Source organism: Carex rostrata, chromosome 5 (genome assembly GCF_964058835.1).
Source record: "Carex rostrata chromosome 5, lpCarRost1.2, whole genome shotgun sequence".
Classification (NCBI taxonomy): Eukaryota; Viridiplantae; Streptophyta; class Magnoliopsida; order Poales; family Cyperaceae; genus Carex; species Carex rostrata.
Genome location: NC_135922.1, coordinates 6,348,999 through 6,362,103, shown reverse-complemented (window position 1 = coordinate 6,362,103; position 13,105 = coordinate 6,348,999). Strand labels below are relative to the sequence as shown.

Here is a 13,105-nt window from a genome sequence, read left to right as displayed (position 1 = left end):
GATAAATTAAGTTCACAAGTTACCATGAACAGTGTACGAGGATGCTCTGTTCTTACGTGGGGGATCCAAATAGCAACAACCTTGAGGACCATCTTGCAAGAATTCCAGATAAACTATGGATTGGTGAAGATGACATGAAATGGAGGGTAAACTTTTCAAGTTATTGTTTTACCATTCCTGGGGCAGTCAATAAAATCCTTCAAACTAGGAAAATTCTAATTTGTATAGATTTCATCTGAAACTACAGTAGAAAAAGAAAAATAAACTATGGAAGAAATGAGAAAGAAAAGTTACTTGCCTTGTCTGCAGCATAAAGGAAAAATAACACCATAAGAATTGGTTATCTGATGTACTAGCTTAAAACTCTCTTTAGATAGGTACAATCTGATGGAACTGTAAGAACTGCAGCTCTATGTAGGTCTCATTAATATTAGTATATGGTAAGCCTAGTTTATTTCTTTTTTAAATGGCACTAGATGTTTGATACCACCTTGAAAAACTGACCTTTGGACTTTGGTTTCATAATGAAATGATGGGATAAAAAAGGATGGAAGTCCAATAAAATATCATTTAAAAAAGGATGGAAGTCCATTAAATTAGGTTATTAAACTTAGGAGAGGAAATCACCCTTCATGTGGGCCTCCAGTTTTCGATCTGAACATCAAGAGAGTTAAATTATGGTAAGAACTCCCCTAGGTAGGATCGTTTTTTTTTTTTTTTTCTTCTTTTTAAGTTCATAGATCCAAAACGCTATGATAAGCTATGAATTATTGAATTTTTAAGTTTATATATCCAAAACACTATGATAAGCTATGAATTATTGAATGCATTCAATATTTCATTGCTTATCATAGCAGTTTGGATCTACAGGTTAAAAAAAGAAAAGAAAAAAAGATCCTACCTAGGGAATTGTACATGACTGTCTGTCGTTGAAAAGGAAGGTTCAGATCGAAAACTTGAGGCCCATGTGAAGGGTGATTTCCTCTCTTTAGTTTAATAACTTAATTTAATGAATACGCTTGTTGCAAGGGTATCAGTTGTCATATTAGTAAGATTCAATTGAATAATATATGTACACTAGTCAATCAAGGACTGATCAAAGTATTGGTGGTTCGAGCCACGTGGTCTTTCATATCATATCAAAATAAAATTTTCTGACATTAGATCTTTCGGATTCCTTTTTTTGGACTTGAAAATGCTTGATATGACTGAAAGCATCTTAGTGATAATGCATTATATATATTTCTACTCTTAATTATGAACCGTGAGTTATTGGCGTCACATTAATTAGTTAGGAACAAAAAATAATAATTTGCAAAGTATTCAAGCCAAATGAAGGCTTCATGGGGGAAATGAAGATGAGGGAGGAAGACTCGATCTATAGTAATTAAAGGGAAGAAAAGAGAAATGAAGAAAAAAATGAAGAGACAAAGGCTAGACTTAAATGGAGTATGTGTGTGAAGCTAGAAGCGGTTGAGTGGTATTCTCTATACAGGAATATTGCACGGCTTCTATTAAAAAAATAGTGTTTGGAAACGCAGCAAAATCTTACATGGTTTGTTTAGAAAAACCATCTATGAATTAGTACAACCATACATGGTTCATTAATAATAAACCGTGTACAAATATATGTGATTTGAGTGCATGGTTGCGTTTATATTGACCATATGTGTATGGCTGGGCTCATGCATTTTCGCGTGAGTGCCTCCTCCTTTTATCCACTGTTAATTTTGATTATTTTCACATTTGTGTATGATATGCCACGTATGGTTAAGGTTTTTGTATGTAGTGCAAGTTGCATGATTGACCTCATCAGTGGTGGTTGATTTCAAACATTCCTAAGATCAGTTTGTGTATGTAGTACAAGTTGCAATTGCATGATTGACCTCATTAATGGTGGTTGATTTCATATATTCCACATATCCGTTTCTTATAGCACATGAGAGCATATGTAAATGATATTTTATTAATTGAAGAGCAATGATAGGAATACATCCAATTAATGGCATATATGACGGTGTATATATGCATATTATATACATATAGATCATTAGCCTCTGTAGTATATATAACGAACTAGAAATCAGAGCATTCCAATATTTATCTTGGAAAGCACTAACGCTTGTTGTAGGAAGAGCTCCTCATATCTAAGGTTAGACTTATTAGCTTTATTAATTAAATAATTTATTTATTTTTATGATTCTATTAATGGTACGTTCTGCAAACTTCTAGAAATATTTCAAAAATAACAATACATCAATTTTTTATGCAATCGAGCATCGAATAGTGCTATATATACACATTTTTCTTACTCCATGAACGACATTTAGTGAGTAGCAATTTAGTTTGTTGCTTGTTTGATTACTCAAGTTATTTAGTACCTTTTTCATCAAAAAAAAGTTATTTTGTATATTGAAAAGCATGCGCAGTTGAATATATTTATTAAATTAAAATATTTATTAAAATAAAATATATTTATTAAAATATTTATTTCAAATATTTTTTTCATGAATTTGTATGCGTTCATATTGCATATATCATGTAGGTTTTATGAAACTGTGAACTATATCCTGTAAAATATTTTACATATCATGTAAATCTGTAAACTATATCTTATAAAATTGTGAACTATATACAGTAAACCCTGTAAATATCAATAATAATAGATACTGTAAAATGGTGTATATATCCTGTAAATCTATTAAAAATATATTGGAAATTTAAATCATTAAAAATGTTAACTAGATCATGTAAATATTGCATATATGTCATGTGAAACTGTTAAACAGATCTAGTAAAATAAAGAAAAGCAATACAATGCATAGCTCATGTAAAATATATGATATATCCTGTAAAACTATGAAACATATCCTAAAAAATACTATAAATAAATTTAAAACCTAACTAACAGATCTTGTAAAATAATGTATAGAACCTATAAAACTATTACCTGCATCATAGAAATTTTAATACGTAAATAACTCGCTCAATTTAAATTTTGCCGCTACTCTTCAATCCAAATTTCAAATGATGAAGATCAGAGATGATTTATCGTATTATTCTTTTAAAAGTGAAATCGAATACTGTAAAACAAAATATCGAATTATGTAAGTTCTTAAATCAGAAATTCAAATCAACGACATTACGAAAACGATCTATGTAATTTTGAATTCAAATATCAAATTCAAAATAAAAAAAGTCAAATCAGACATTGAGATAATGTGAAATCCGTTATTGAACAATAAATAACACAATTGATATTTGATCAAGACATATTTGTGACGAAATTATGTAGGGTTTTGCCATAGGTATTACCTTGTTTTCTCACATTTATCCTTTATTTATTATTATATTCACTTACTATTGCCCAAGTTTATGTCTTGATGCAGAAACTATGATCAATTGGACCCTAACTCATCTCCAGACGCCCCCTCACCCCTATATATTCCATCTGGACTGAAGAGAAGATTATCTTAGATCTACTTTGTATTCTTGTATAGTTTAGTCGTGAGGAGTGTAGACATGCCGTTCCACGACTAAACATCTAGTAGTGAAGTAGATCATTCTGAGAGAGGACAATCTGATGAGGATCAGTGATGTATTTCTAATTTGATCAACCTATTGGTCACTCCTCTACTAAACGAGTTTGATGAAGCACAAAGGCAAGTTGGGGGGGGGGGGGGGGGGGGGCGGAGGATTAAGAGACTGAGCAATGCCTAAGCAAAACACTCAAGCTGTCGAAAGGTGCATTTCCCTTCGTCACAAGTTTGCATTTTCGTAAATTACGTTTGATTTGAATATTTTTTGGTATATTGGATCTTATATATTTATAAACTGTAGAAGAGGAGGCACGAGACTTACAAGAGGAGGAAACCCAATTTTACAACTTGCATGGTACAACCTTACGACCATTACATAAATTAAATATTTACATCTCTTTCAGTAACATATATGCTACTGACAAAATGAAACATTGCAGCACCTGAGGGCAGGTATTACTGACCTTCAAATGATGATTAATTAAGAACATTTGTTTAGGAAAAGAAATTATGTTTCAGATTTTGTTATTAGCTGTGATGATTAATATGTGTCTGTTTAGGAAAAGCAACTCCGGTTTGGATTTTGTTATCAGTGATCCCTAGGGAGTCCTGTTGTAACTACTCTTGTATGATTTGAATACAAATTAATTATATATATGATACAATTAGTTTTTTTTTTTTATATTGTCTATTACATATTACCTTGCATGGTTTTATATTATTTGTCGGTACCTACTATTGGGTGCATGTTATTTAATATAAATGGATGGATAATATATATATGGAGGCCAGACACTAATAAAAGCTTAATTAAAAACATATATTCACATTCAACAGCTCAAAATTAGTTACAAATGCCATAGCTAATATAACCAAGTGACCTGCCAAATGCTAACACAGTAAAACAAATGGTGTAAGTGACATCTATCACCAGTTGAACAACGCAAGAGATGGCATTGAATGATCAACAATGTCAAATATCAAACACCGTATGTAAGATAGCAATCGGCTCATTAGCAATGTACATCCGATGGTGTTTCTATATTAGACGACTTATTAAACGATCTAAAAACTATTATTCCCATTTGTCCCCATTTTTTGACTGATAGCGTTGGACCTGAACGCCATTGGTTTGAACCGATGACAGATGTGTATACCTTTCCTATCAGAGCGATAGCCATCGGTTTGGAACTCAATTGCGGATTGTAATTTGATCCGACGGTGAAGTGTTTTTCTATAGTAGTGAATGGCTCATGGTTTATAATTAGTAGTAGATAGGGGTGTCAATGACACCCGTTTACCCTACCCGTATCGTATTCGATAAGACGGGTATGGGTAATTTTTTTTTTCCGTTAGTTTATTGGGTATGGGTATGGGTAAAGATTTTTTTTCGTTAGATAAACGGGTATGGGTACGGATAAAGGTTATTTCGTACCCGTTGGGTAATGGGTAATTATATGAAATATATTATATATAAATATATCAATATTATATCCAATTTATTTATTTTTCTTCTTTTCATATTGTTGTATACCTGTATCAACGCTAGAGACATATATATCAACGAATTCATTTCCTTGTTTTCTTCCTTATTCATCGTTATTGTATTTTTCTCAATTCTACAAATGGAAATATTCCATGTTTCAAAGAAAATATATCATCACCTTATTTTCTAACAATAATGTATTGTTTGGTCTAAATAAGTAATCCATTAATGTCAGCTCAGGTGTTAGCATCTGAATTTTCCATTACATGTCAGCTTTCTGAAGGTTATACTATGAATATATATATATTTAATAATTGAATGAGATGGAATGAAATGTTAGAAGAAAGAATGTAACAAATGACAAAATTGACCATATGCTGTCCGAACCATTATATTGGTATTTTCGTTATTCGCCCACTATCGTTTCGTTACCCGTTAATCATAACGGGTATGGGTAGGGTAGGGTAAGACAAATTCTTAACGGGTATGGGTAGATTATGGGTAAGGTCAATTCTTAGTGGGTATGGGTATGAAAATGGTTTCACCCTCCCCATATCATACCCATTGACACCCCTAGTAGTAGAAATATGTAAACAATGCATATTATCACTAAGATGCTTCCGGTCAAATTAAGAATTTTCCAATCAAAAGAAGGAATCCGAAAGATCTCATATCAAAATTATTTAATTCGATATCATATATGAAAGACCATGTGACCCGAACCACTAACACTTGGATCTGTCCTTGATTGAGTGTGAATATATTATTGAATTGGACCATATTATATGATAACTACTACCCTTGCAACAAACGTGTTCATTAAATTATATTATTAAACTTTAAGAGTGGAAATCACCCATCATATGGGCCTTCAGTTTTCGGCTCTTATCCTTCTTTCTCTTGACACTTGTTGAGTTATTGGCTCTTGATTCTATTTTCTTAACACTGATTGAGTTCTTGTGCAAAAACACATAAAAATCTATTTTCTTAACACTGATTGATTATTATAATTATGTACATGAATTAATATAAACATGATTCTAGTAAACAAAAATTAAACAATAACATACAGAGAAAATAGTGTGATTATTATTTGAGAAACTGACAATAATGATGTTTATTAAATAATTTTTATTTCAAAAAACTAACTTGTAGAATAATAAGTTAATTTAAATACAACATCCGTATTATGTATCCGAATGATATATGTATTCGTATCACTTAATATTCGATTAGTATCCGTATCTGTTTAATATCCAATTCCTATCATATCCGAAAAATAAGAATGGACACATAAGAATGGACACAGGTGTGGTTTTACCACTGTCCGATCCGTTTGCACTAACACGATATGGTCAAAGAAAATGATTTATTTCTCGTTCCTAATTAATGCGACGCCAATAGTCACGGTTCATAATTAATAGTAGAAATATGTATACAATCCATATTATCACTAAGATGCTTCCTGTCAAATTAAGCATTTCCAAGTAAAAAAAAAAAAAGGAATTCGAAAGATCTAATATCAAAATTACTTGATATGAAGACCATGTGACTCGAACCACTAACACTTAATTTGATCTTTCCTTGATTGTGTACATGTATTATTGCATTGAACCTTATTATATGATAACAACTACCCTTGCAACCAATATTATTGCACTGAAAATGATGTTGAAAAAAACAATTTTTTTCTCGTTCCTAATTAATGCGGACGCCAATATCAATTAATGGTATCCAATGTATTATCACTCAGATGCTTCCGGTCTTATTAGAATGGATTATTTTTAAATTTTTGAAATTTAACTATTCTAATAAGACAAATAATAACTATATTTAATTTAGCCATTCTAACTATTCTTATTTTGCAACTAAATTCTAGATAATCGACTGTTCTAAAACGATGAATAAGTACTCTGATGATATTTTGTGGTTGAAAGATCGCATAATATTGGAGCGGATAATTATTGCAGGAATTAGCACACGAAATTGTTTGCTATATTAAATTTTGTACAGAGTTCATAATAACAGAAAAAATAAATATAATAACCCCGACAACTTCCGACATCCTACGACTGGAATTAACCTGTGTCATCCAATAGCTTACTATTGAAGGTTTGTGATCGCTCCAGTTCCCCATGTGCGATTGATGGAATTTGTTCTAATTGTGGGGTCCTAATAATTGTGGAATACATAACACCATGAAATCCTGACATCCTACGCGGTACAACACATGACAGCACATAAAATCCTGACATCTTACGACTGGAATCCATAACGGTAGCTAGGGAGATGAAATGATCCGAGTTCGAGCTACTTGGAATATGCTTGTGCTTGAGTTAATGAGCGAGTCAATTTGAGTTGAGAAGATATTATTGAGTTAACAACTATATTTGTGCTAAACTTGTTAAATGTTCGAGTTGATTCGTACTTGTTAAGAGATTTGTTAAGAAATCAAGTCTGTTGGCAATTTTAAAATTTTATTTCGATTTTTTTGTTCCAAAACAAAACAGACCGATAAGATAAAGTAATTAATTTCTCTAATAGAAAATATAGACATATTGACATGTTCAAATTGTGAAGTCCTATCATTACTTATCTTTATTACATATTACTGTAGAGCTACATTTTAGGGATATACAGTAGTTGAAAGAAATAATTCAAGGGATAGTAGTTGCAATTAATTAATGAAGACTTGTCTTAATATGAATCTTTGTGATAGTTTTAACTCGGTAGCATGTGTCTCAATTAGATGAAGCATATATTAAATGAATATAAATATGAATCGGCTATTAAACAAATATGAATACGAATACATATATATAATTCAAAATTATAATTTAGATATTATGAACGTTTTATTACCGCTTAAATTTATACTAAATTAGTTTGAAAATTTATAAATTTAACATGTAAAATCATCACTCATGAAGTAAATCAGTTTGAATGGTTTGAATGCGTCGTTTGAAGCCAATCCAATGGGTTTTTAAGTTAAGTTCACAAAGATGAAAAAAAAAGGCATTTCGGGGAGTGGTCTTCAGAGAGATGAGAGTCAAGACAAAGGCGGCGACTGAGGAGGAGAATGCACAACCACCGACCGAGAAAGCAACAGGAGGACCATGTAGGGAGAACAGATCTCTTCTCAGTTGGTACGAAGAAGCAATGAAGGAAAAACCTAGGCCGATAGAGGATGCACTCAAACCTATGAAGGGACACGATGAGAGAAAGATGGAGCAGCGAAGCCAAGGGCAATTTCAAGGTGACTCCCAACCAGGAAACAAGGCGAGAAAGGATGGACATCCACCAAGCAAAAAACATCAGGAGGAGTGCGGATGGACTACGGCATTGCCCAGATGGAAGAAAAGGGTTATATCAAACAGGGGAGTCAAACAATTTTCATCTCCAAAGGTAGAAAAGGCGTATGAAAAATTGTTCAATTTATAGTAAATCATAGTCATGTAGGGATGAAATGATATTTTTGGGGTGCTTAGTGATCATTTTTGTTGTATTCTACCACAGGAACTGAATTATTGACATGAAAGCTCGGATTGGCAGGGATGTCATTATTAGCAACAAATAAGTAGTGAAACTGATTTTCAGTTAAAATTGAAAGTTCCAAGCTTCATTTTTTTTCTGGAAAATTTTCTCTACATTACTAAAAAATTTACTTTAAATAGGGTGTGCAAGAAGCTCATCGGTCATAAGAGGGCTTCTACATCTGGTCGGGTATCACTGTGGTAGCGAAGAATGATATCATAAAGGATGGAATGGCCGGTGATATAAAGGTAGTGAGACATGTTGTTAATTAGTTATAATTTCGTGTTGTGATAATAATAATCCGCGGGTAGCTGTAAACTTGGTGCTGTTGCGCGAACTGTACAATGTTTTTCTCCTTTTTGTTTGGATATATATAACCTGTAGGATGTTAATATAATATATGTTATACTTATAAACCATGCTGTAAAACGACTTGATAGCTGAGGTTGCTAATTAAATAGATTTATCCTTGGGCGTATTAGCATATGTTTGTATCATGAACTATGTAGTTACAAGTCGGAGGTTCTGGGTTTTGTTCCTTTTGAGTTGTATGGGCAACTAAACAGTTGTGGTAACAGGCCATGCTTCTCTTGTGCCAGTGCAAGTCGTTGGGGTTAATTTGCTGCTATCATCAATATTTGGGGTAAACTGCTTTCACCAATATTTGGGGTAAAGATTTTAACAGGGAAGTTTTTGCTTTATGCAGTGCACGGACTATAGAATGAGAACTACACTACATATAGCTCATGCAGCACATACAGACTATAGAATGAAAACCATGGTTCTAAAACTCGGAATTGGAATCGGAATCGGATACTTAACCGTAGAATTGCAATCGGATGAATCGGTTAGACTCGGGTGAATCGGATCGGTAACTCGGATTTTTTTTGGCAGAAGCATGTTTTGTACTAAAATAATATAAAAAATTAGTAAATACAATCCTTTTGATTAGAAAAAAGAACTAAATATATACAAGAAAAATGAAGGATTTAAAAGAAACATAAAAAAGTAGAAAGCATGAAAAAATAATTCAAAAGCATATACACAAATTGCTAAAAACTGTTGAAATGGACGGATCCAATGATAACTTAAATGGAGAGGAGCAGGAAAAGGTGGAGGTAGCTCTAAATTATTTATTAAATATTGCCAGCGCCCTATATCTCCATGATAACTTTTGGTAGCTCCGGGTGCACAATGGATCATATGTATATTCAATATCTATACTTCACAGACTAGTAGACCAAGTCTATTTAAGGAAATCCATTTTCTAATCTCCTCCACAGCTCCTTTCATTCTTTCTTTCCAAATTAAACCCTTCTTCGCTACAAACTCATTTTCACGCAAAGGAAAGGCAAAATTGACTCTTCAGGGAGAGAATCGATCTGGAATTGGTCAAGACTCGCCTTAACTCGGCTTAACTCGCCCGAGTCAAGCACTGTTCATCCGATTTTTTCTGAGAAACTCGCATAGACGCGAGACTCAGGTAAAACTCGGCCAGGTCCCGTCCGATTCCGAGTTGACTCGGAATCAGCCGATTTTTCGAACCATGATGAAAACAGCACTACATGAAACCAAAACTGCTCTGTTAAAATCTTAACCCAATATTTGGAATTGTGCATTCCATTTTTCAACCGGTAAAATCAAGTCAAGAATTTGAGCGGAAATGCCACCTATTTGACCATATTGATCATGGTTGAAGATTCTTAAATCAGCATATAGCAAGATGCATTTTGTCTCTTAATGTGAAATGTATTTTACAATTCATAACTCTAGGTTATCTCTGTTATCTGTTAACGTACATCTAACTTTATAGTACTCTGTTATATGTTTTGGAAAATATTGTTCAGATAGGACCAATGCCAATTTTAAATAAATATAGATATTCATTGGTCATCTATAGAATAATCGTAAAAACTTAATTGTTTAAAATTGCAAATTATGAGATAGGAAAAAAGGTAGTTAACTTAACTTTGTAATTCCATAAAAAGGTAGTTAATTAAAGAAAGAAAAAAAAAGGAAGATTAAATAAAACAGAAAAGAAAAGTAAAAAAATTGAAATTGAAAAGTTCGACCAAGCTGCATTTTATGACACGTTTATTATTGCTGACTCTCTGCTGAAATATATATTTATATATCATGTTCAAGGATAGAGCTCATAGATTGAGTAAATCCCTACTGTGTGTACTTTGTAATTAACAAAACCGGCTGCTTGGAAAACATTGTGCCACTCTTGCCTGCTGCGTTCCTTTGATCCAAACACTGCCAGCATGTCTATATCAAAACAGAGGGTCGTCTCGATCGCCATCTGGTCATGTGTCCCCAAGTCTATAGTGAGTTCGACTATGATAACCTTACCACCAACTTCTACTGCTGAAATCGCCTCTCGGCATCTCTCAAGAATTTTTATGCAATCATCATCAGGCCAATCATGGAGAATTTGCTGTTTAAATATGATATAGAAAATATTAAAAAAAAAAAAATCCATACAGTATTTGTAAAACATGCACATTATTTGGTATGTTCGGGGGTGTCTTTGGATGAAACACGGAGTTAGTGAGAGTTGCCACTAGCCCGAGCAAACTTTTAAATCGCTAACCCAACTATTTGCGGGTTAATGGAATATCCACTAGAGCGCTTTGTGTAGCGTACTCAAACATGAAATAGCACTCCGGGTTAGTATTCTTGGGTTAGCGCTAACCCAAGCCCATCCAAACGTACACGGCGGCCCATGGCATCAGCTGTAACCAGTATATATAATATTATGATCAGATATAACCTTGAGCATTATTGCATCAGCTGCTGGTATTTTCTCGAACATGTTGCCCCCCATGGCATTGAATAACTCGCTTTTCAATGCATTGGATATGACGTGCGGGAGATCGAACACCGTGCACCTCAATTCAGGAAATGTTTTGGCAATAACTTTTACAGTAGTTCCGGTGCCGCCTCCTACATCCACAAGACTCTTCAGCCCATCGAATAGTTGAGGACATGAGGCAACCACATCTTTCATTAACTTTGTACTATGGCATGCCATTGCCTCATTGAATAAGTTACCTAGTTGAGCATGGGCAATCAAATTAGTGATGTCAACACCGAAGAGGGGCGTGCCCAGAAATTGGCCTCAGAAAAAAAATGAGTTGTGATGAAAATGAATTTGGCCTAGTGGTAGACAAATAATTAATGGATAAACAAACTTGTTTATCAGAGGTAGACAATATAATAACCTAAAAATATATAGGTTAATCTTCTTTTTTTAAATCTCTTGGGCCTTACTAGGTCCGCCCGTGACACCAAAATAGCAAATTCCATCCATCAAAATTAAAAGAAAAAAAGTAACACACATTTTATCAGATCAAACATGTTGGCTGAAAGAGGTTAATTTGTGTCTATATATATATGTTGTTACCAAATTCTTTGTTCTCCTTTCTTGTCTCCCATGGAGATTTCCCTTCATGTTTCATTTGATAAAGAGTTCCTGCACCACTGGACCTGAACCAATTACCCATTTGGGAAAGTGTATTACAATTGTCGGGTTCTGTGGCAAAGCAGATAAAAGCTCCCATGTCAGAGCCCTGAGACAGCATTAGCTCAGAGACTGGAGTGAGCATGTAACCCTCCTCAGACTGGGCAAACACGCCTTGTTGGACAAGTAGTCGCATTACTTGGCCAAGCATTGGTTCCTTCTCTGGTGCGATGGGAATAGCGCGAGCGAGTTCCTTTAGAGGTATGGCTTACCGGTCATATGCATCTATACAATCTGAAATTTTCAACTCGGCAGCGCACCTGAGTGTAAACGGTGCGATAATATTTGTGCTTAGGTGTAGGAATCTCGAGAGCTCCATTTCTCTTTTACTATTTTTTGCTCCTTTTGTCTAAAAGAGAGATTATTGAAATGATATACGCTTGGTGGAAAGACCTCGTGCTAATGATGCCCTTATATAATGGATGTATTCTTGTATTTGAAGTTTTCAACATATTCTGACGTACATACTGATCAGTGTTGGATAAAAAATTCAATATATATATCACTATCGATATTGGGACAAAATGTCTGGTCATACTCAAGAAAAATTTGCATATTTTGAAGAAAATTTGACTTTTCTGCATATTTTTATTATAATAATTTGCGTATTCAAGAAACCATTTTACTTGCTATATTTGGCTATTCTCGAATTGTACTATGTATGATTTTTCTTTATGTATCTCTTCATTAGTCAAAATTTTGTCAATCAATGTGTTTAGTTTGATCTATCTTTCATGGTAGACTATTGACTACAGTCTCATACTGATGTTAGATGAAGTATTTGAAAGCGAAATTAATGTTAGTGGTTTTTGAAGCTTTCTTGAAAAATTTAACTTGGCCAACAGGATACGCAGGAGATATTTTTTAATCCTTAAAAATAATTAAGAAACAACCCTTTTTACGTGAAAGAGAATATACATCAATTCAGCCCAAGTAAAACTGTTGAGTCAAACACCACATGGACGTTCCACCGGTCCATCCACATTTATGATGCCGTTTTTATGAAATTCTTAATCCATA

The 13,105-nt window shown here is 33.5% G+C and overlaps 1 protein-coding gene across 1 annotated transcript; it reads right to left on the bottom strand.

The window, feature by feature from the left end:
* Positions 1–9,544: 9,544 nt before the first annotated feature.
* LOC144554465 (myricetin O-methyltransferase-like) lies at positions 9,545–12,565 on the bottom strand. Its single transcript, XM_078302782.1, has 3 exons — positions 11,969–12,565; positions 11,336–11,616; positions 9,545–10,999 (listed from the first exon to the last, which is right to left on the bottom strand). Exons 1-3 carry the CDS (start codon positions 12,234–12,236, stop codon positions 10,700–10,702), a joined length of 849 nt encoding a protein of 282 aa, XP_078158908.1. The 5' UTR covers positions 12,237–12,565; the 3' UTR covers positions 9,545–10,699.
* Between the last annotated feature and the right edge of the window lie 540 nt (positions 12,566–13,105).